The 25,422-nt window shown below is 38.3% G+C and overlaps 2 protein-coding genes across 5 annotated transcripts in view; both read right to left on the bottom strand.

Moving 5' to 3' along the window:
• Positions 1 to 24,111, bottom strand: part of LOC116318441 (eotaxin-like) — a 37,870-nt gene extending 13,759 nt beyond the window's left edge. The window contains exons 1-4 of one of the 4 annotated variants that reach the window (XM_031757954.2): positions 4,187 to 4,924; positions 2,691 to 2,817; positions 2,560 to 2,618; positions 1,997 to 2,466 (exon numbers count right to left, since the gene is read on the bottom strand). In XM_031757954.2, coding sequence (XP_031613814.2) covers positions 2,441 to 2,466; positions 2,560 to 2,618; positions 2,691 to 2,817; positions 4,187 to 4,256 — 282 coding nt within the window. In that variant the 5' untranslated portion in view covers positions 4,257 to 4,924 and the 3' untranslated portion in view covers positions 1,997 to 2,440. Of the gene's footprint in view, positions 1 to 1,996; positions 2,467 to 2,559; positions 2,619 to 2,690; positions 2,818 to 4,186; positions 4,925 to 22,821; positions 23,173 to 23,263; positions 23,326 to 23,395; positions 23,523 to 23,971 lie in introns of those variants that run through there. The other 3 variants (XM_039617488.1, XM_031757951.2, XM_039617489.1) reach the window with 3 other exon arrangements.
• On the bottom strand, positions 15,544 to 18,031 carry LOC116334523 (eotaxin-like). Its single transcript, XM_031757953.2, has 4 exons — positions 17,848 to 18,031; positions 16,090 to 16,216; positions 15,961 to 16,019; positions 15,544 to 15,869 (listed from the first exon to the last, which is right to left on the bottom strand). Exons 1-4 carry the CDS (start codon positions 17,915 to 17,917, stop codon positions 15,841 to 15,843), a joined length of 285 nt encoding a protein of 94 aa, XP_031613813.1. The 5' UTR covers positions 17,918 to 18,031; the 3' UTR covers positions 15,544 to 15,840.
• Positions 24,112 to 25,422: the final 1,311 nt, after the last annotated feature.

Here is a 25,422-nt window from a genome sequence, read left to right as displayed (position 1 = left end):
TAGCTCTTCATTCAGCAGCATATTCCCACATGTGAACTGGCTCTATGAGCACCAGTGTAGTGATGTGTCACTTTGTTGCTTCTGTTTCATAATAAATGATAATATGAGTTTGCAGAATCAACATTTTTCCTCTGTATCATAAATCATGTGGTTCTCAAAATAGGAAGATGTAACTCAGATATGACACCATTGGTTAGATCTTTGTCAGTCTTTAATGATCACGCTTCCTTTCCAAATATGTTGCATGAGTCTAAAAACATTCAGAGCAATCGGTTAGTGGTTTGTGGTTATCAAAATGGGTACATGCACAAAACGAGAATAAAAAAACTATTTGAAATGACTAAAGATACCACAAACACATAAAAAATAAAGAAATTCAAAACCTACAAATATGTAGAAAGACAGCAAAGAGATACAAAATGACTTCACAGACAAACCTGGTAAGAGGTGCAAAGCTACGACGGACAGAAAACAACCATGGACATAATCGAAAAAGACAAAGAACACGCAAAATGTTGTGATTTGGTTTGGAAATGTGTAAATAAAAATAGCCCAAACCTTTTTAGTACACGCTAAAATTGTTCCACATCATACTCTGAGAGCCAGAGCAGAGCTGTGCAGAGATGATTATGGGGCAGGTGCTCAAAGTTAAAATGGGGCACATGAAACCAGGCTGGATAACAACAACCCACATTCATCACAAATGTAATACTGAATCACATCGTGCGATATCACCATCATCAGACAGGGACAAGGCAAAGTAAACCTAACCTATGCTTTACCTGATGGGGTACAATGTTGCTGGTGAGGGGTTGCTGCTGCTGATAGTGCTGAAGGATCATTTTAGCGAAATATAAGTCCTCCAGAAAGGCAGAGAAAACCCCTGTAACTTACTTTAAACTGAAATATGTTCCCTAAAACGGTGGACAGAGCTACAGACCCATGACAGCCTTACCCAGTTAGCTAGCAGCTAATGACCAGCATTACTGTGTAGTTAATAAAAGGACAGATAATGTTTGTCGCACTGTTGCACACACAGCACGCTCATTTGTTTCAATTTGTTGTAAGGTTAGATACCAGCGGGCGATCTTGGCATTGGCATCTTTGATTCGATGGTTGAACTGCAACAGAACCTGGTTCAAGAAGATGGTGAATGAGCATCTCGGGAAGTAAAGGATTTTTTCAACATAATCTTAATAAATGTAAAACTTGTTTTATCCCATTCCTCTTCTGTGAATACTTTATTTGGTTATTCCAGTTTAATTTTTCTCCAGTTTTTGTTAACTTTGCTTCCTTCATTTGACATGGTAGTACAGAGGTACATTTATCTTACTTTCTGTCTTAACAAAACTTAGAAAGCTTCTAGGCAAAGCAAAGATAAGATAGCAGCAATAGTTTTTTCCCCTGTTTTTTTACTATTTGAGAGTAAGAAATGGGTTTGTGAGAAATATCTTTCTGAATTTGATAGTGTGATGGGGTGGGTGCTTAATGAATGAGTGGTTGGAAAGTTTCTTTCGGCACATCTTGTACGATTATGAGACTTATCTAGTACAAAAAACAAGACAAACACAGTGCTAGAGAGAGTGCTGGAGAGGGAAAGAATGACAGAGAGACAGAAAAACTCTCAGAATCGGAGCAAAACCATTAACGTAAGAAGCCAGAGTGACAGTGTAATGGCACAGCTACTGTGGAAGCACAACACATATAGTCCGGCACACACAGGCTTCTATTCTATTTCTCCCCCTCCCCTGTACACTGTCAGATAAACTCGGCTCACCACTGAGGACAGCACAGATACCACCTGCCATGATACTACCCAAAACACTGTCCAAACAATTTATTAAACCCAGACCAATCCATCCTAAGAGTTAAGGGATGCATATTTCTCCACCCATTCTGCTTCATTCTGCTGGATAGGCTGTGGGTCTGACATCACAACTCATGCACCATGGACACAGCATTTCTCATTTAATGCACGTTTCTTTATTAACACAGGTCTTGCACTGTTTACTGCTTTCTACAGTATTGCCCGGTCGGCTCTTTTAATTACACAGCTCGGTCCCAGCATGCCACTGTGTGAAATAGGAGAGGCACAATTTAATGACTCACAGCTGTGCCAGACACCTTTTTTATTTTTATTTTTTAGTATCACATAAACACAGAGTAAGCAGGAAAAAAAAAAGACAGAAAAAAGCTGGAACTCCATTTTTAAAAAAAAGATCCATTAAAAAAACCATTTGTTTCATGAAAGACTAAAGTCAACGCCAGGAATAAAATACAGGGTTACTCTACAAGTAAGAGTAAAAAACCTAATGTGGAAAAGGTTATAATAAAGTTACATAAAGAAAGCGCTCTGGTATGAATAAGACTTTTAATGTGAGGGCAAAGAAAACACTGATGTAACAGACAGGCAGCGATGCTCCACCACAGACTTTATGCCTCACACCTTCGTCATTTTGGCAGTGACTGAAGAGGAGAGAGAGACAAAGGAGAGCTCAAGATTTTCTCTGCAAAAACATTTCATTTATTTCTGTGTGTGTTTGTGTTTGCATGACTTACGATCCTTGACCCACTGAGCATTTGGATCAGCACAAAGCGGTTCTGTTTTTGTGTTGAAACTGGAAAAAAAAGAGAAAATTACACAGATTGTATGTACTTGTCTGTATGAAGGACAATGAGTTCTGACTTACAGTATAGCCTTCACACAGGGTGGTCTTGCAGCCTGCTCACGATATGTCTTCCCCACCACGGCAGCACTCATATCAGAGGTGGTGACGTCAACGCAGCACGGGCGTCTCTTTCCAGGACCAGTTGAATCTGAGAGGTAGGAGGTTAAAAACTGATTTATCTGACCTGAGAAAGTCTGATTAGAAGGAAAATCAAAATTAACTCCGGGTTTAAAATGTGATGAAACTCCTTACACCACTAAACAAGAGATGCCTTTTGAAATGCTACGTGATGTGACAGCAAATGGGCATTTTTGTGCCTCACTCTGAAACCATTTTACACTTCGAAAGAAAATGATGAAATTACTTTAAATGGTCAAAGTGCATTATGTTCTCACATATAACACAATATGTTCTTCAACAATTTATTTAAACAGAAAAAGTAGGTCAACAAATTCTCTGTAGAAAAAAGTCTCACCACTTGGGGGCCACATTTGAAACCTTTTATGTGACACTTTTAAACAGCTTGTTCTCTCGTGGAGCATGTTTGCTCCAGAGCACTCCCTTAGATTTCAATGAAAGCAGGCTGAATGCCATGTTTCTATCTTTAAATGTCTTAAAATATATTGCTTGAGTAAAATTTTCTGAGGTTCTGAATCACATGTATTCAATATTGTGATGATTATCTTTATAACAAGAACATGTCACTGTTTGCAATGTGTTTATAGAAGGATTCAATTTTACTTTTATTTATTTGGCAAAAATAAATGCATGTCTTCTACCTATGAAATTGAACAATGAAGAGCAGGAAACTTTGTCTTCATGTTCATAAGTAGATATTTACTGTAACAAACACTTTTAGATCCAGACAACCTCCTAGATCGAGGAACTCCAGGGAATTTCCATCTTTCATTGCTCTTGTTGTAATTATTTGCCAGTAAAGATTATTTTTCCAGAGAATGAGAATAAACAGAAAGCTAACTTTATTATTAATGGTTAGTAAGTCAATTTTTTAATCTTACACAAAATAAATATGTGCAGGTAACTGAATGGTAAAAAAAAAATATCATGGTATACTCTGTCTGTCATTTCCTGTTTGTAGATATAACAAAAAAATTATGCAATCAGTCACAACAAAAACCTAACGGCATTAAGATTTGGTTACAGAGTGTATTTAGAACAACTGCACCCACCATGCCACCTGAGTAATTTAAGTCACTGAAAAAAAAGATAAATTAGGGGAAAAAAACATCCAAGACCAACTGTATGCAAGGGGCATATTTTAAAAATGCCATGACTGAGAAACCAAATGTAGTTCAGCAAACAGCATTCAGAGATGTTTGTGGCAGATTATCACTGTTTGTGGTCTTTACACAGTGGTCCTGCCCAATAAACTGCAAAAATATCATGATTGCACCCTGTTCTCAAACAGGTAGAAGCCATTGTTGGAAACTGAAATTGCTTTGATCAGTTTTATGGATTTTATCTCTTTTCTTTTAGAATAATGAGAGCTCAGTTACCTTCAGAGGAGTGGCAGCTCACACACAGTGAGAGCAGGAGGAGAGTGATGGAGAGGATCTTCACAGACATGTTCACCAGTGGACTGGCTCACTGATCAGGTTTAAAAACTATACTGCAGGAGTTGACTCGTGTTTGGTTATTTATTAGTAAGTGCAGGAACATCCACAGGCAGAGCTAAAGATGTGGTGATGTGGCATATCACATCTCCGCCTCTTATCAGGGAGGTGTTTGGATTTCAAACCAACAACATCTCACTGAGAGCTTTCTGAGAAGCAGCCTCCCATACACAAAGTTCACAGACACTTAAATGTGATACCGCCTGATGATGAGAGATGAGATGAGATAGCCTTTATTTGTCAGTTGCAAGTCTTTTACCCTGATGATTGATGCCAACAGTTTGTGTATTGTAATGAATGAAGAATCTAGACTGATTTTTGTTTTTCATTTTGACTCACAGTGACTGTTCATCTCTGGCACTTAAACAGAAACTAAACAAATCCACACAGTAATTGTTGTCATTCTTAAAAGTCAGGTCTTAATTAATGTAACAGGTGCTGCTGCTGATTTTAGCGATCTTGATGCACATCTATCCACATTTGCATGACTGACAGACTTTTTATATTCCATCTATAAATCCTCATTTTCACACTCTGCTCTGGAGGAAATGTGTCATAACTGTGTCAATCTTCCAATACACACATGTAAAGATCAAACTTTTCCGACACAGACTAAAAACCAACAGGAAACATGTTTTGCATTACTAATGAACAGTGTTGGGCAAGTTACTTTGAAAAAGTAATTCAATTATAGTTACTAGTTACTTCTTCAAAAAGTAACTGAGTTAGTAACTGAGTTACAATATTCTAAAAGTAATTAATTACTTGGAAAAGTAACTATTGCGTTACTTTAAAAAAAACAAAGAACGTTTGACCCTCTGGGGTCCAGGGTATAATTAGACATTTTTTTACCACTCTTGATTTTCCCTCCACATTTTACCTTTAAAAACTATTTATTTGCCTTGTTTGGTATCATTCTTTTCAGCACAACCTCACGTGTCTGAATTTACAGTCATGTTTTCATTTTGACATACTGTATTAACAGAATTGATCTAAAATCAGACAAAAACATAAAATCAGAGTAGAAAAAGTTATATTTTTACTGTAGCAACCATAAACATGTTTAATGAATCATATTTCATAACTTCAAATGCAAATATTAATTGTCAATTTTAAAATCTTATGCACAAGTTTTGCAAAGTTATTTGCATCCATTTACCTTTTACCCTTTTTTTAAAATAACCATTTCAAACTATTTACATAACAATCAGCTGTTCTTCAATAAGATGCCACACAAATTATTTGTGCCACTCCAAAAAAAATAATTTCTGTCCACTATAAAGGAGAACATCACAGCCTGATACCTGCAGGTCTGACAGCAGCAGGTGTGTCACTGCTGTTTCTACCTGGAGACAGCAGTCGCCTCATTGTTCTGACACAACACAAAACTATCCACAACACTACACACTAACTACACACTCCAAACACGCTAAACGTCACAAATCTCTCACATCTCAAAACTCGCTCTCTCTCTCTCTCTCTACGTCCTCCTAAAACTTCCCGTTTTGTTTTGTTTTTGCTCATAAGCAGAGTGCTTGCTAGCGCTAAAGTGACGAAACTATTGAGGAAAAACGCCAGATATATTTGTTTATCATGACTCTGGTTTTACGTGGCCTATCAACACAATTTATAAACTGGTATATATCACCTTGTTGCTTTGTCTTTAAGTGGTCATGTGATTGACTTACCACGACTACTTTATTCTTCCTCAATCAAACAGCAGCACTCATGCGATTGTTTTGCCCCCTGAGCTCCAGGTGTTGTGCTAGACAGTGACCGTGATTGCCGTCCGCGGGAGCGCGCAGCTGCTTAAAGCTGTAGCGTCCAGATTACTTACAGCTACTTCCTGCAGCTGATATATACGGTGGCCCCTAGAGACAAAGCACGTACAAACTCCAAAGCACATGCAAACTCCAAAACACATGCAAACTCCAAAACACTTGCAAAATCCAAAACACTTGCAAACTCCAAACACATGCAAACTCCAAAACACTTGCAAACTCAAAACACTTGCAAACTCCAAAACACTTGCAAAATCCAAAACACTTGCAAACTCCAAAACACATGCAAACTCAAAACACTTGCAAAATCCAAAACACTTGCAAACTCCAAAACACATGCAAACTCCAAAACACTTGCAAATTCCAAAACACAACGGAAGTGCTCCAGGACGCTAGGGGCAGTGTTGAGCTTTTGTTACCTAGTAACTACACAAGCCAAGAAGTACCAATGACCGGATTTGGGCTCTATCCCAATTCAGGGTCTGCAGCCTTAAAGGCCACATTTTAAGGACGATTATGTCACAGCGACACGACGAAGGCTGTCCCAATTCAAAGGCTGCTCGAAATGCGGCCCTCAAATGCGTCCTTAATTTCCCTGAATTTTAAGGATGGGTCGGTGTAGCCTTCATGGCCCAACATATCCCAGATTTCATAGCGCGGCCGTGGTGTGGATAATTTTGCCGAAAAAAAAGGCGAAGCGGAGCCGCCAAACAGTAAACTTTCAGAAGTAAGTACTGAATATTATGTCACTTATTTATGCGCAAATGTTTTTATAATGAAGAACATTAAAACATTACTGTTGGCCACATGTCAGCAAAGTTAAGTGACATTAGCGATGTTTGTACTAACTTGGTTTTAAAGCCTTTACTTCAAAATATATGCCGTTCAATAGTTGACTTTAATCTTACAGAGAATGTGATGATTTTATGGATAATTAAAGTCAGTCATATATCCACAAACACAACAAGCTGAAAGTCAGTGATGCTGCTCGGTTTGCAGTCCTGAATATGACGGCACAAGCAGGATTCACTGCACTGTTAATGTTAGCTATGTTATATTGCTGCCTCTGTTCGGTGGTGTCGAGCCAAACGGACTTTAACGTGTGTTTGAACGAGCTGACGGTTCACTCGTTAAGCTGAAAGAAAGATGCTTTAATCACAGGAGTCACACATGTGTCCACTGGACCATCTGGGAACTCTTCTTGTTTAGCACTCGTAATAACACAAACACTAAATCCTCCTTCTCTTGTGCTGTTTTGTAGCAGTGTGTACACCTGAGACTGTCACCTGTCTGTCTGTCCTGCACTCTCTCTCTGTTTCTTTCTCTCTGATTGTGGAATAAAAGTATGAACATGTATTTATAAGTTACACTTGTGTTTGAATCCTGCAGCTTATCACACATTTGATTTCCATGTGTGACAACTGCAAGTGTCCAGAGTGAGGACAGACTGAGGGACCCACTGCTGCACATCATCTGTGAGGCTTTGCACCCCTGATGATCCACCAGGACAAACTCAGCAGTGTGTGAGGAAGAGGAGGAGGAAGAGCCAGCAGCAGCTGACAGATGGAGAGAATAGACAGACTGTTCCCTGTTTGTGAAGGACTGCTAGGAAAGTTTAACATAACTAATTGTCTGTCCTGAATCAGTCTTATTAGGTAATGTTCAAATAATGTTATCATCCCAGTGTTTTCAGTGTGGGAGAAAGTACTCAGGGCCTTCAAGTTACACACTATGAAAGGCAGCAACAAGTTTAATATTCAGAAACCTAAAGTATGTATCAGCAGCAGAATGGAGCTAAAAATACATGTTTGTTTCAGTTCTATGAAGCTTTGAGTATTTTGGATTAGTAGCACTGCTGTGTTTGTTGCATCATATTGCTGTAATTGTTTATATGCTTTATATATTCTGAGGTAAGTTGATCTATAGTGTTACATCATATTCTATAAGGATGTTATGTGTTTGTGTACTTTCTGCCCAGTTTGACCCATTTAGCAGAAGTCAGCCTGTTTAAGGCTCTGATATCTATTCTGTATGACTTAAAGCAGTTATGACATGGTCTGATTTTCTCACCCAATAAAGGAATATTTAATATATCAGTCTACTCTTCATTTTATCAGAAACAGTTATCACAGTTTGTACATTTTCTTTTTATAAATATTTGTAAGCAATGAGCCAAATTTAGCAATGCCAACATACTGAAGGAACAACATTTGTCTCTTATATATGATACACCTATATATGCACTGTCAAAGATACTTCTCTTTGAGTGAAGATTTAAGGTGATAAGACATATAGATAACTGCAACTTGAATCTGTACTGAGGCTCAGTATTTGACACAGAGTTCATGTTCACTGCTGTAATAGCTAATAATGATTAATATAATAACTATAATATTGGCCATATTATATTTACATTACCAAAGTGATATTACTTTAGTCTCATGAACAACATTAGCTAATTGTTATTTACTAACTAATCTTAAATGACTGTTCATTACAGAAATGAAGCCCAAAATCATGTTTTACAGTCCTGTGGTCTCAGCCTCAGATACTTATCAAATCACACAAAGCTCTTGTAGAAACAAACAAACAAATGAACAAAATATGTTCTCCTTCATTTCTGTCAAACAAAGTTGTATGACACGTTTCCAGCGGTTAGTATCATGGTTGCTAGGCAACCTGGGAAGCGCGACGGAGACTAGACCGTCCCATACAGACAAACTTGCCGTTTATTTTGCAAATTGAGCTCAACACTGCCCCTAGCGTCCTGGAGCACTTCCGTTGTGATTTGGAGTTTGCATGTGTTTTGGATTTTGCAAGTGTTTTGGAGTTTGCAAGTGTTTTGGAGTTTGCAAGTGTTTTGGATTTTGCAAGTGTTTTGGAGTTTGCAAGTGTTTTGGATTTTGCAAGTGTTTTGGAGTTTGCAAGTGTTTTGGAGTTTGCAAGTGTTTTGGATTTTGCAAGTGTTTTGGAGTTTGCAAGTGTTTTGGATTTTGCAAGTGTTTTGGAGTTTGCAAGTGTTTTGGAGTTTGCAAGTGTTTTGGAGTTTGCATGTGTTTTGGAGTTTGTACGTGCTTTGTCTCTAGGGGCCACCGTAGATATAAGATGCGGTAAGCTGAACACAGCTTCAACCGTCTGTTTGCTGAAAAATAGTAACGGACCGCGTTTCCTTGTTAGTAACTGTAACGCCGTTGTAACGATAGGAATAGTAATTAGTTAGATTACTCGTTACTGAAAAAAGTAACGCCATTAGTAACGCCGTTACTTGTAACGCCGTTATTCCCATCACTGCTAATGAAATGCAAATGAAATGAACCATGAAAATGTATTTTTTATTGTAAAATGTATCTATTTAGATTGTAAGCCCAACAAGGGACAATTGTTGAAAATTAGCAGTAGCTATAAACCTATGTGCGGCACATCAGTTTCATGTCTTGCACTTGAACTATGTTAAACTGCACTGTCCCTTTTAAATAAATAAATTCAAATTCAATTTCCCCTCTCATTTTATCATTAAATTTTGTTTATAGAACCTTTTACAAACCATCCAAAAAGTTTCATTCATTGCAAAAAGCGATGGAGAATCACATAGTCCACACTTACATTTCCTGTTGTAAGCATTTGTTTATTTATCATTCTCATCATGTTTTTGATACAAGGGTTTAACCCAGGGGTCCCCAACTCCAGGCCTCGAGGGCCGGTGTCCTGCAGGTTTTAGATGTGTCCTTGATCCAACACAGCTGATTTAAATGGCTAAATTACCTCCTCAACATGTCTTGAAGTTCTCCAGAGGCCTGGTAATGAACTAATCATGTGATTCAGGTGTATTGACCCAGAGTGAGATCTAAAATCTGTAGGACACCGGCCCTCGAGGCCTGGAGTTCGAGACCCCTGGTTTAACCCTTTGGAACAACTGCATCCACCGTGCCACCCTAGTAATTGTTCGCAAACAGTACCTAGTATCCAACACACCATTGTAAAATGAGGAGCTGGCCAAAATTATGCCTATTTTTTATTTTACTCATTTTCCATTGTGGGGCACAGAAGATCTCAAACTTAAACTCCATTTACAGTATGTTCTCCCTAGTCATAGTAAATGCATGAAAGGCTGTAACTCTTCAGTGTAGATAATCTCCTCACGTGGTCCACAGCTCAGCGAGAGGGAGGCTCAGTGTACCTGTCTGCTTTAAAAAGCCCTGCAACAACATAATAAATGTAAAGCGTGTTTAATCCCAATCCTCTTCCGTGAATAATTTATTTGGTTACTCCAGTTTAATTTTTCTGCAGTTTTTGTTAAGTTTGCTTCCTTTATTTGAAGTTGTAGTACGAAGATACATTTATCTCACTTTCTTATCCTAACCAAACTTAGAAAGCTTCTAGGTAAAGCAAAGATAAAATAGCAACAATAGTTTCTTTCCTGTTTTTATTATTTGAGTGTAGGAAGTTGGTTTGAGAGAAATATCTTTCTGAATTCGATGGTCTGTGACTGCTTAATGAATAAGTGGTTGGAAAATTCCTTTAAGAACATTTTATACAGTTATGATGATTAAAAATCATAAAAATAAAAAGTGAATTATGATTGAAAGCCTAAGTATCAAGCAAGTTTATACGTTCAAGCCAAAATATAATATTTGAAACTTAAAAAATATTTACAAACTTTGGTGTTTTAATATTTGCAGAGTACCAAATATCATAATGGCACTAGCTCTTTTTCCTCTGTATCATAAATCATATGGTTCCTCAGGTCCTCTCAAACTAGGGTGTAGGGTCAAAGTGTAACTCTTTCTCTTTTCTAAGTTTTCAGATATGACAACGTTGGTTAGATCTTTGTCAGTCTTTAATGTTCACGCTTCCTTTCCAAACATTTTGCACAAGTCTAAAAACGTTCCGAGCAATCAGATCTTGTGGTTTGTTCAGACGCAACTTTGCCAACCTGAGCTGTGCCAACATGTTTCTCTCTCTTTCTTTTTTTGTGTGACTTTAATATTGATATGTTAGCAAAACGGGTACATGTACAAAACAAGAATAAAAACATAGAAGATTACACGAAAGAAACACAGACATCACAATGACATAAAAACTAACCCCGACTGCATTTCAAAATGTACAAACATGTGGAAAGACAGCAAAGACACTGAATTTACTACACAGTCAAACTGGTTACGAGGTGCAAAGCAACCATAGACAGAAACAACCATATACAAAATCGAGAAAGGCAAAAAACACGAAAAATAATGTGTTTTGGTTTTGAAATGTTGAAATAAAAACATCATAAAAACCGTTTAACACACCTTAAAATTGTTCCGCATCATTCTCTGACTGAACTTCGGGCTCTAACTAGGCGCTTATTTCCCTGCAGAAATATCAGCCAGCTGTAACTGTAAGCATACTGGATATCGTTCAGATGCAAAATCATGTCTGGAATTTCTTTAGTTCATTTCAGTATCCTGCAAACTTCAGGTGGGTTACATTTACACCTGACAAAAACTATTCGTATGTTCTGTATCTCTTTGTGCTTCGTCTGTGTCATTTTTCAGACACTTGTTCAAGTCTTGAGGTACTTTCAGTTTCATTAATAAATGCTTCATAAGGCAAAAATAGGCCTCACCTTAGATGAGGTCAAAATGATTAACATCTAGTAACTCTCTGAAGTAACCATGAATTACACTATGAAATGAGTATTAATAAAACCTCTATCAACACACACACACACACACACACACACACACACACACACACACACACACACACACACACACACACACACACTTACTAAAACTTTACTAATGCTTGATGGTGTGACATTATTATAAGGTGTTGTGTTGACAGTTTTAATTTTCCAGTGCCACATTATAAGATCAATGACTTCTCATTTCAGAAATACACTTCAGGTTTCTGACAGAAACTAAATGCCCACAGGAAAAATTGATTTGGATGTGCACAGCTAATTTCCTCCTTTATCCCACATAGCAAAATTGGTATGGCCCGGATCTGGTCCACACAATGTGCTTACACATGGCCCACGTACCGCAAAGAATGACGTCTCTTTGGTGGCCCAGATCAGGTTTGCCAGTCACACTCTGCTGGATGCTCTCTGATGCATCCAGCAGAGTGTGACTGGGTGGCCACTGGGTGGCAGAGCTACAGCCACCCAGTGGTAAACATGGTAAACATGAGTAAACCCTCACTAGGTACCCTCACAAACCTGCATTTGAAACGTTGGCTACCATAGCAGTATAGTATTGCAACACGGTATTTAGGTCTTCGAACAAAAATAACAAAATAGGAACATAAATACTGGCATCATTGCCAGACCTGGCCTGCATCTGGTTGACATACACCATGCCATAACACCAGTCAGTCAGAAGTGCCAGCTTGATCCTGGATCTGGGCCATACCTGTTTTCTAAGAGCTTGGGCCACGTAAAGCAAACCACAATTAGGCCAGATATGGCATGCCATGGCATACACAGTGCCATCTATGCCAGGCCTGGCCCATATCTGGGTGATATACCACTTACTATGCCAGAAATCAGCCAGCAGTGCCTGCTTGACACCAGATACGGGCCAGACCTGTCTGCTATGTGGGATAGCTGTATTGGCTGTCCCATTATGATACTTTTATTTAGGCTTATATTTAAGGACATTTTGGTTGCATAGAGTTAAAAAGCAGCTTGATACTTCCCTCATTACAGCTGATATGTATAGAAATTTTACAAACCATCCAAAAAGTTTCAGTCAATGCAAAAAGTGGTGGAGTATCACATACCCCACACATACATTTCCTATTGCAAGCATTTGTTTGTTTGATTGATTAATTGATTGTCATTGTTATGTTTTTGATAGAAGGGTTTAACACAATAAATAAAGGGTTTTTTTCACATGCTGAAGAAACACATTTCTGTTTTACTTCACTGGTTTCATACTATTGTGGAGGAAATTTCAGTTCATTGTTCAGGTTGCAATTGAAATAACTAATAATTTTTCAACATTTTTTAATCAAGTCTAAATAATTTGTCATAATTTTCATCAACAACCCTTTTCATGACAAAAGCAACATGATAAATACATTTCTAAAAAAAGCACAAGGACAAAAATTATGATGAAATGCATGTTGATGAAAACGTTTAGGTGAGACGAGAGCCAATCAGAATTCATTAAGCTGTGTAGAATGTATCAATCCTTGTGCAGCAAGGTTAGACGTGTGCAATTTGATCCAATGAGCAAATTTTCTTGATCTGAAAATTCTTGGATGTTTAAGAAAATTGAGGCAAATTAAAGAGTGTTGACATTTGTTTGTAGAGTTTGGAGTGGCATGAAGACAATAATCCAACAGCAGAGGAGCTGCAGACGGAGAGGAAGAGCCAATGAGTTGAAAGTGTTCTTCAGCAGATTTAACACTGCAGTGAATACTCACCTCCTTACTGACTTACCTGTAGTCAGCCTGCAGTCCACAGCCACTCTCTCTCTCTTTCCCCTACGGTGGTGTTGGAGAGGTGGATGTTGTCCAAGAGAAGGACAACGCTGGCCGATACCTCCCACCTACTTCATGATGCACTGGCCAGTCACAGGAGTACATTCAATGAAGGACTGAGATTACCCAAATGCGTCACTGAACGACACAGGACGTCATTCCCACAGCTCTTCCATCTAAGGGAAGTTTAAAGATTTATATATTTGCCCTGAGAAAAATCCTATAGGAAGGAAACTGTCAGATGTCATAAAACTGCTTAATACTTACAAAAAAACACTGACTGCTGAGCTGTTACCAGACTCCTATTTGCCCTCCTGTGTATACATCGTCTCCACTTGTCTTTTGTCACAGTTTGCTGTTCAGTTCACTGGTCTTAGTTCAGCTAAATAACGGGCTTGCCTTTTGTTATTTCCAGCTGCCTTCCTGTGTCCACATTTGGGATGATTTAGTGGAAAAATCATTTTGCACAATTGATGCAGAATTATCAAACTGATAATTAATCTCATAAATCATAACACACTGCTCCCCCCTATGCCTTTATAAGTTAAAAGTATTGGCATCGGCAATGCTGGCGCTGCATTTGCTTGGTATTGGATCACTTTGAAATAATGTACATAACAAACTATTACCAGTTTTTATTCACTTTTTAAAAAATGTAATTAATATAAATTTGTAACTGTACATACTTCTGTTATTAGTTGCACACCTGCAGTACCTTTGCAGTCCACCAGAGGGCCCTGGTCCATACTTTGGATATCACTGGTCCAAGTTATAACAAATCTGAATCCTTTCTTGGTAGCTGGTATACTTTTGAACCCAGTGTGAAATTCCCAGGGAGATGTTGTTGGGAATTCCGGTGTAATCTTAAACCTTTCAAGCTCTCAATCACCCTCTCACCATATTGTGTGTGTGTGTAGGTGTGTGTGTCATCACTGTTTTCCCTCTCCCATTACCACACCTACATATCACATAACTGACACCTTGGAGAAGCATTGACTGACATCGGTGTCAAGTGAGAGAATATAAAATACCTGTTCCAGCCTCCTGATGTTTTATCAAAGTTTATCACAGAACACAAATGTCCTGCAGGGATTTAAAAATATCAGACATCGATTGGCCTTGCACTAGCTACGATCAAACAAAGAGTTATGAAATCAGAGTTGCTTCAAATCAAAATCCATTAAAAGCACCTTCTATGAGTAGCTCTGCTGTGGGTGGAGCGGGGAACCAGGAGGAGCAGTCAGAATAGGAAGGCAGGCTGATGAACAGGTGCAGGCACCTATCTACAGCAGGGGGCTGCACACACTAAAAAACGGCAAGGGAGCCCAAAAACCCTGAGCTGTAACACCCCTCGCCTTAAAATACAACCTACAAGGGGTTTTCTTGTCTTTTACATAAAGCCATCAGATTCTCTGACCCCCTTTTTTATATCTCAGACACTTACTGTAATTATCCATGCTGAACAGCATATGAGGAAGTTATGTGCTTAGGAAGTGTGAGAGTTTCTTTTTAAGTGGTGGAATATTTGATGTTTATTGAACTTGGATGTGCTACTTCTTGAGCATCCTCCTGCATGAAAGCAGCATCTGATTCTGTTGTGTTGACATCCACTTCTAGTTTAAATGTGCCAGATGTCGAGTGCAACAGAAGGATGACTTTGCACTCTGAGACACGCTCACACTACAGACTCCACTGAAAGTTCATCACTGGGCTAAGTCATGGCTTAAATAGGTTCGGAAAAAAAACAAAAACATTCTAGTATCCTACCATTCCTAAGACCCTGAGAAAAGAGCTCCTACTGATCAAAGTGGAGTTTAAAAACTACCACAGTACCTGCAGTAACTCTGATGACTTAAACAGTGTATCATGTAGGGTTATACAGTTTGAGCTCAATTGAAAACACCAGGGGATTCCTGTTCTGGGAAATTATTGGGATATGTGTATGATATATGAGAGTCTAATGAGTATTTAAATAGCAGGACAATATTTGGTCAATAATAAAGTTTATTTTTTTTTCACATAAATACATAATAAACAGAAATGCACATATAAGCAAGAAAAAGTCAAAGAAAGACAGCACTTAATGCTAACTTTAAAAAAAATGGTTGGCACCATGAAAGACTGAAGTCAACACCAAGTATTAAATACAGGGTAAGAGTAATATAATTAATCTATAAATGTAAAGAAAGGTTTCTAGGAAGCATTCTCATTTGAATATTTCTTTGAAAGCGAGGCCAAAGAAGATACAGACAGGCAGCGATGCTTCACCAAAGAACTTGTGCTTCACTGCACCTTCTTCATTTTGGCAGTGACTGAGGAGGAAAGAGAGACAAAGGAGAGCTTCAGATTTTTTCTACAAATATGTTTAATGTGTTTGTGTGTCTGTGTGTTAGCATAACTTACGATCCTGGACCCACTGAGCTTTTGGATCGGAGCAAAGCTGACCATATTCTGTGTTGAAACTGGAAAAAAGAACATTTTAGAGATTGCATGTGTTTATGTTTATGTGTAGGACAACATGTGCTGACTTACATTATAGCCTTCACACAGGGATGGGATGAAGCCTGCTCGCGATATGTCTCGCCGACCACCTCAGGGCTCATATCGAGGTTGGTAACATCAACGCAGCACGGGCGTTTCCTCGTAGGACCACGCATACCTGAGAGGAAGGAGGTGAAAAACGTATTTATCTCACCTGACAAAAGTCTGATTAGAAGGAAAACCAACATTAATTCCAGGTTTAAAATATGATGAAACTCCTTACATCACTAAACACAACACAGCTGTTGAAATGTTACCTAAAATTACGTGACAGTGAGCGGGCTTTTTTGTGCGTCACTCTGTAACCATTTTACACTTTGATTATTCAAAGTAATTTTAACATTTTCTTTCAAAGTGCATTGAAAATAGTAACTCATATGGACCTATGTTTTGTCACAGTATGTTCTTCAACATCTTCATTAAACAGAAACAGAGGGCCAACAGAGTTTTTGCAGAAGAAAGTCTCACCGCTTGGGGCCCATCTTAAGACTCTAGTAATTACCTTCATCATTGACAGTGTGTGACTGATTTTGTTACCAGGACCACATCCCATAAATATAATTTAACAGAGGTGAGACTTGACCTCCGTTTTATATCTGAGACATTTAATGTAATTTTACATGTGGAACAGGAATATGAGGATTTTATGTCCTCACGAAGTGCGACAGCTTCTTTTAAAGTGGTGGAATATTTGATGTTTATTGAACTTGGATGTTCTACTTCTTGAGCGGCGTCTGATTCTGCTGTGTTGACATCGACTTCAAGTTTAAATGGATGTGCCAGATGTGGATTTGATGAACAAAAGCTGGATGTTGTTCCAGAAATTACTTTTGCTTTCATTTTTTTACTTTACTCAACTTCTACCCATCAAACTGAAATCTAAAAAATTGGGAGACATGATCATCCAAATGAATTTTCAGTCTTGAATTCTTATTGTTATTAATTGTCAATAAAGAACACTGGCAAGAATAGGAAGAGGCAATAAGTTTCATTTATTAGCAATTATTCTTTTATCAAAGACAAAATTCAGATATGCAGCTAGCTGAATGGTGAACATCATTATCACACATTTGCAACTTATCATGCTGTAGTGTCTGCGTGTCTTTCATTTCCTGTTTGTATATGACATTGTCATAGTTATGCAGTGAGTCAAAATGTGCACCTCTCACAGCAGAAAGCTTGAAAACTAAACAGCATTAAGATTTGTTTACAGAGTGCTCATATAGCTTAAAGGGAACCCCCTGCATCCACTGTGGTATTTTGTTATGATAGTTGAATGTGTGGTGCGAGGGATGCTTAGCATCATGAGACAGAACCCATAAATTAAAGAAAGTACACATTTTCATATAGATATGCATAAATGTATAATGTCAATCACTATACATCAAATGAAACTATTTCACGATAAAAAGAAAAGTCAGGAGAACGATGTAAAATCTCCTCCTTCTAAATTTAAATGTAAAGGACGCCTTTTAAAATGCCATGACTGACCGCACGTTCAGGGACGTCTGGAGCTTGGTGGATAGAATGCAAGTGTGTAAATGCTGGAAAGACTGTTTAAAAATATTGAGTGAGCAGATACCAGAAGTAAAGGTTTGTGGTGAGAGAAACTAGCAGAGTTGTTGCCCAGTGAAACCCACAAGAGTCCACCCCCCTTTCACCAAAAAGAAAAAGTAATTGCTGTAAAAGTAGCTACTTAATCAATTTTATATATACTTTTTTTCTTTGGAGAAGTAAGAGTATAGTTACCTGCAGAGGAGCTGAAGCACACACACAGTGAGAGCAGGAGGAGAGTGACGGAGAGAATCTTCACAGACATTTTCACCGGTGGTCTGGCTCAGTGATCAGATTGTGATTATATGAGTTGATTCCTTAGTTATTTATTGATAAGTGCAGGAACATCCGCAGGCGCGACTGATGACGCGTTTCTATAGGTTTGTATATTTGTGTGTGCGTGGTTGTGACTTATCACACCTCCGCCTCTTGTCAGGAAGATTTTTCTATTTCTAACCACCAACATCTCACTCTGAGCTTTCCGAGAAACAGCCTCACATACACAAAGTTCACAGAAACTTAAATATGGTGTGCAGCCCAATGACTGACTCAAACACCTGCATTGTCATTAATGATGTGTCTAGACCCCTGAAGATTTCAGTTTTTCCATTTTCACTGACAGTGACTGTTTATCTGTTGGAGTTCATAAGAAAAATAAACATGAATTGTTGTGATTGTCATGAATCAGGCCTAAAATGGAAATAAAAGGAATGCATGATGACTCTGATGCACATCTATCCACATTTGCATAACTGACTGACTTTTTGGCTCTTTATGGAGATACATTTAATATTTAATCCTCACAACTTAAACTTTTGCTTGTAATTTAAACTATTAAATTAAATTCTTTAGAGTTTCTTGTTTACGTTAAGCTGTTAAGCTGACCCATTTGGATTCTTTTATTTAGGCTTGAATTTAGTGCTACAGGTGCATTGGGTGCATGGGATCATCATCCCTTTGCATGAGACAAGCTTTAGTTGTCAGACTGTTGGCCTCACATTTGACTGTAGAATACTTTGATATACAGAGGACTTCGTGGTCAATTCAATGACTGCAAGGTGCCCAGGTCCTGTTGTTGCAAAACAAGCTCATACCACCTCCCCTGCAGCACTGTGCTTGACAGTTGGTATGATATATTTGTATTGATATGCTAAATTTGGTTCTGTGTTTATGACCAAACATCTCCTCTTTGGTTTCGTATGTTCAATTGTTCCATACATTTTTTTCATTGCTGACAGGCAAGGCACCTTTGTTAAGGTCCTCTGTGAGTGAGAGCACTGGGACACTGGAATAAAGGACCCCACTGTGGTCTGCACTGTGGATTGCAGTGGGCCACACCTTGTGAGTAGCCGGCAGCACTTCTGTGCTGCCTTAGTGTAGATTGACTCCCCGTGTGGCCCACAGCTAGCATTAAATGTTGTAAGTTAAGTTGAGCTTTGTAACTATTAACATAGTTTCTTTAGACCTTTTCAGAACTGTGTTCTAATAAAATTATTCATCTCAAAGTTTCAGTTGTTTTTATCAGGTTTTCCCATTTTCAGCATTTTGTTTTGTGAAATCGACGACTATAATCAGTCTATAACACTTCTACCTCCTCACTACAAAGCTGTGTGCTTTTATCAAATTACAATATACTTAAGGAGTGTTTAAAGTAATATTTCCTGGGATGTAGTTCACCGATGGTGTTGTTGGTCTCAATAGGAAGGGTCAGTGTTCGTTCCTGCTTTAAAAAGTCTTTCATCAAAGTCACTTGACATAATCAGTCTTTATAAATCTGACACTTGTCGTCTCCAGTTCTGCTTTTAAGCAAGAATTCAGTCAAAGCAAAGTCAAAGCAAAGTCAACATGGCACCAATAGTGTTTTTCCTGTTTCTTTAGTATTCGAGTGTAGGAAGTTGGTTTGTCAGAAATGTCTTGATGGTGTGGGTGTGTGACGCCACACCAGTTCAAGTGCTAGTACAGCCAGTATAAGTGCTAAATGAATGAATGGTTGGAAAATTCCTGTACAAATTCCTATAATATCATTATGATAAAATATTTCATACGTATGAATATAGATTGGCTTCATTTTGTATAAAACTTTGCACTTTGGAGGTTTGCACTTACAAGATGAAACATATTTGGAACCTCAAACATATTTGCAAACCTCTCTGCCTCTGGCTCATCGTTACAATATAACACTACCCCTTCATTCATCAGCATATTACTATTCTTAAACTGCCGTTATGAGTTCCAGTGTAGTGCTCTGTCACTTAGTCACTTCTGTTTTATAATAAATGCTGACATGAGTTTCCAGAATGAACATCTTTCCTCTCTATCATAAGTCATGTGGTTCCTTGGGCCCCCTCAAATCAGGAAGTGGTAAATATTTTCACCTATGCACAAGTAAGTTTTCAAATATAATATCAGTGGCATTTTTGACAGTCTTTCTTTATGTTGCTTCCTTTCCAAACATGTTGCATGAGTCTAAAAACTTTGCAAACTTGTGCTGTGTTGCCATGTTCTTTCTTTTTTTAAATACTAAAAAAATACAGACATAAAACAGAGGTACAAAATGACTACACAGACAAAACTGCTAAGAAGTGCAAAGTGACCACAGACAGAAAACACGCAGATGCAAAATCAAGAAATACAGAGAACATGCAAAAAATAAAGCTTTGGTTTGGAAACACAACAATAAAAATAGGCGACGTGAATCTCAAAATTAAACCGTATCAACTTGTGACCGAAGTATGATCTCTAACTACCACAGCCATGTGATGCTCTTCGGGTGCTTATATCATTGTATAAATATCAGCCATCTTTCACTCTGTATATATTGCATTCCTTTATTTACAAAATCACATTCAGTTTAAACAATGCTTCATATTATACACAGAAAGGACAGATTTGGAGTCAAAAACTCTTCTGTGTAGTCCAAGCCTGACTGTATGGTGGTGATGTCTCAGGCTAGGTTCAATACAGTGGTCTGTAGGATCTGTAGTTCTGAACCTGGAGGACAGAAGGCCTTGTTGGCAGTGGGATACAAGTTGATGAAATCACTGGTCATTTGCTGAATCAGCGACAGGATCAGTGCCATAAAATACTTGAAAGAAGCCTAAAACGTGTAGTCTAACAAAGTTTACTGCAGTTCACATGCAGGATTTTCTTCTTTTGCTTTGCTGCTTTACACACTCACACCAACATCGATCTGACTGTTGCTTTTCACTATTCTGCTCTAGCTTCGTGGCTGTTATCCCAGCACAACACACTATGATCCCAGTGTGATACTGTGTGATAATGACATCATCCAAGTAGGCAGTGGCATATGCAGTGTGCAGACACAGCACCCTGGAAAGTGCCGGGCTCTGAAAAAACCAAAAGGAACGTTGACAAATTGGTATTGGCTGTACAGAGTGCAGTTTAAACGTAGTCTCTGTAGTCTCTGGAGATAAGGGAATCTACCAGCAGCCCTTGGTTAAAACCACTATCTTGAAAAAGCCAGCGGTTCATCATCAGTCCATGTGATAGCTGACCAAGGACTGTGAGACCTCATTCATCTTGCTGTAGACACACAGAAGTTTCTTTACTATAAGGACTGTGCTTCTTTGGTGTTTTTGTGCATGACCCTCATGACTCTTGGTCTCAACTGGAATCTGTTGGTGTTTAGTGGTGGAGAAAGTTGTCTCGTCATCCCTGGATTAATGGATCAGTCACTGGTGCTTCCACATGATCCCCAACAGACCTTTATAGGTGCTTTTAAACTGAGAATGTTAAAACATGCAGGGTAAATAACATCTGAGTGATTTTCCTATGGTGCTCATATGTGTGCATTGCTTAGTCTTTCACATGCTCACAGCTAGGCATATTGTAGTATTTCTTAATATTCACCAGCTTTCATGCAAAATAAAGTTAGTTTTGTTTGTTTTCAGGAGACTGAATCAGTTAATTAAATGTCAGTAAAACTGAAACTCAGCACTGAAACTAGAAAGATGAAAATCTCTGAAGATTAGCACTGTAGTACGCCAACACCATCCACCATCAGTCTGTGGCAACAACATAGCAGACTTGATGAAAGCAGGTCATTGCTGTTCATAGCTGAAAAAAGAGAAATTTGAATCAAGCAGCTTTTAAAACCATACAACAAAGTAGCCAAAATAGGAAACTGCACTCAGGCCACTGAGTCCCACCACGTGCTCCTGTGTCACTGCAAGACTGAGTTTTATTTTGTGTTTGTGGTGTTATTCTTGTGAGCACAGAGTAGCTGTATTGTTACAATATTGGCAGATATGTTTTTAGGTTAAGAAGTACAGCATAGATTTGAAAAATGTACATGACCCACTTCCTAGTGGAAGGTGGGTAACAATCAACCAAGTGGAAATAGGCTTAGTGAGAGTTAAAGCACATCTATTATTTTATTCTTTAGTTTATTTATTTATTTATTAGTTTTTTTTTTAAATTTAATTAAAAACTGACTATGGACGAAGTTTAACTGCCTCCTCGACTGTTCTCATTAAGAAGAACAATAAATAAGTCCTGTGTTACTGGCCATCCTACATTAAACACAGAAGACACAGATAGTAGCATCCCTAAGACTAGTGTCACTGAAATACAGCTGCCATAGGTAGCTCTGCTGTGGTTGGAGCAGACGGGTTATGGGCAGGCTGACGAGCAGAACCAGGCATGCATCTGCCACAGCAGGGCTGCACATGCTAATTAGCACAAACCCAGAAACCTCAGTTGTAACACCCGTCACCTTAAATTACATCCTACAAGGGTTTTGTTTTTTGTTTCTTTGTATCCCTGTGTGTTCATCCGTATCAAACAGATGGAGAGCTTGAATTTTCTTTTCAGTGGTGGAATTTTTTGGCCTGATGTTTTTTTTTTTAACTTCACTGACAAATAACAATAATAATAAAATGTGGATGTTCTACTCTTTGAGTGTCAGGAGCACCTGATCCTTTTGTGCCCACTTCTCTGAGTAAAGAGCTCCGAGTGGCTGAAGTCAAGCTCTCCAGCCACTACAGTAACTGCTTTGACCTGTATGTGGAACTCTTGATGATGACTCAAATAAAAGTGTATCATATTGGCTCATGCAATGGGGGAAATCCTATTCTGAGAACTTACTGTGAGATGTGTTTGCTGTCTTGTGTGAGCATGCAAACGACAGCAGAAAAATATTTGCTCAAATATTCAAAAGTTTATTTTTTATAATATTTTTTGCTCCCAAAATGTGCTTCACACCAACACATAATACAAAGAAAGAAATTCATGTATAAGCAAGAAAAACAAAAACAAAGGAAGGCAAAACTGATCAACTTGAAAACAGCTGATTCAAAAAAGACTAATGTCATTGCCCAGAATAAATGACAGGATTACTCAACAGGTTAGAGTAAATGTAAATAAAAGCAGAAAGAAACAGTTACATTAAGAAAGCGCTCTAATTAAAATATGATTTTAAAGGTGATCTCAAAGGAGACAGGCAGCGATGCTTCACCACAGAACTTGTGCTTCACTTCACCTTTGTCATTTTGGCAGTGACTGAGGAGGAAGGAGAGACAAAGGAGAGCTTCAGATTTTTTCTGCCAATACTTTTCATGTGTTTGTGTGTCTGTGTGTTAGCATGACTTACGATCCTTGACCCACTGAGCGTTAGGATCAGCACAAAGTTGTTTTCCATCTCCTGTGTTAAAACTGTAAATAAAAGACAGAAAATTATAGAGATTGCATATGTTTGTATGTAGGACGACATGTGTTGACTTACATTACAGCCTTCACACAGGGTGGTCTTGCAGCCTGCTCACGATATGTTTCCCCCACCACGGCAGCACTCATATCAAAGGTGGTGATGGCAACGCAGCACGGTCGTCCCTTTCCAGGACCATCTGAATCTGAGAGGTAGGAGGTTAAAAACTAATTTATCCGACCTGAGAAAGTCTGATTAGAAGGAAAATCAGAGTTAACTCCGGGTTTAAAATGTGATGAAAGTCCTTACATCACAAAGCAAATTTTACCTGAAATTATGAGACAGTGAGCGAGCCTTTTTTTGTGCCTCACTCTGTAACTATTTTACGCTTTGAAAGAAAATTATGAAATGACTTTGAAGCATCAAAGTGCATTAACAATGTCTTAAATGAATCTATGTTGTGACTTTTTACAGTACGTTCTTCAAGATTTTCATTAAACAGAACGACATGGGGGCAACAGAGTTTCTGTAGAAGAAAGTCTCACACTTGGGAGCCATCTTGAACCTTGAGCCAATATCAGAAATCATAACTGCTGTGATCAATTTGATATGTTTTATCTCTTTTTTCCTTTAGAAAAGTAAGAGCACAGTTACCTTCAGAGGAGTGGCAGCACACATATATTGAGAGCAGGAGGAGCGTGATGGAGAGGATCTTGATGGACATTTTCACCGGTGGTCTGGCTCACTGATCAGGGTGAAACTGAGTCGATTCATGTTTGGTTATTTATAGGTAAGTGCAGGAACATCTGCAGGCAGGGCTCAAGACGTGTTTTTATAGGTCTGTGTATTTGTGTGGTGTGTGGTATATAACATATCTGCCTGTTATCAGATTTTAATATTTCAAACCACCAACATCTCTGAGAACTTTCTGAGAAGCAGCCTCACACAAAAAGTTCACAGGCACTTAAATATGGTGTTCAGCCTGATGATTGATGACTGACTCTTTTTTGTTTTTCCATTTTAACTGACAGTGGCTGCTGACCTCTTGCAGTTAAATACAAATTAAACAAAGCCATCCAGTGATTGTTGTAAGTGCACAAGTCAGGCCAGAAATTAAAACTAGCTGATAATGCCCCTTAACAACATCTGTTAACTGACTGACTTCTGGCTGCTTATTTTTATTTCTGTAAAACTTTTACACTTAATTCAAGCATTTAAAACAAGATGCCCGTGAAAACTCAGAAGAATTCATTTAGACATTTCTGCACCCTCTCACTGTTTACTTTATTAAATGTACTTTTGGTAGATGTCCAGATAATTTTTGCACTCTGTTTTGGAGGAAATGTGTGACAGAAATGTAATTATGTCCAGTTTGTGTGCCGAAGGAGGAAAATGATGGAGCAGTTTAAAGCTTTTGAGGAGTGGCGATAAGAACATCACCTTTATAAGAGCACTGCATCCAGGAGAGAAACGTATGCATTCATCTTTGCTTTGTCTTGTTGGCTTTATGTTCAAATATAAAAACTAAAAGGAAGACCATATGTGTGTCCTTATTAGTATATGGATTTGTGTTGGTGGTGTCGAACTATAGCCTAAGGTTTATATTGTTAACTGGTAATTAGGAGACGGCACATTTGAGGTCATTTTATAACGTAACTCAATGATTAAAGTGTAGGGGACATCATACCGTCTCTTTTCTATTTTCTCATTATTTTTCCAGCAATGGTGTTGATGGTGTTGTTGGTCTCAAGAGGAAGGCTCAGTGTACATACCTGCCTTAAAAAGCCTGTCATCAAAGTCTCTTAACATAATCAAGCTTATTGAATGTACAACTTATTTTGTCGCGTTCCTTATTTTGCTTATTCCCCTTGAATTAGCACAAAGTAGCACAAAGGTAAGATTATGTTACATCCTGTCTACAATACAAAAATAGTTTCTCTCCATTTTCTTCAGTATTTGAATGTAGGAAGTGCGTTTATTTAATTGTGCGTGAGTGTGTGTGAATAAACAAATGAATAAACGGATGGAAAATTCGAACAAGGACATTTTATGATCATTACAGTTATTGATTATCACAGTTACAGCGGAAAAGTCGAGTGTCAAAC

The sequence above is a fragment of the Oreochromis aureus genome, linkage group 9 (assembly GCF_013358895.1).
Source record: "Oreochromis aureus strain Israel breed Guangdong linkage group 9, ZZ_aureus, whole genome shotgun sequence".
Classification (NCBI taxonomy): domain Eukaryota; kingdom Metazoa; phylum Chordata; class Actinopteri; order Cichliformes; family Cichlidae; genus Oreochromis; species Oreochromis aureus.
Note: the sequence above shows the minus strand (reverse complement) of the source record. Positions and strands in the feature narration are given on the sequence as shown.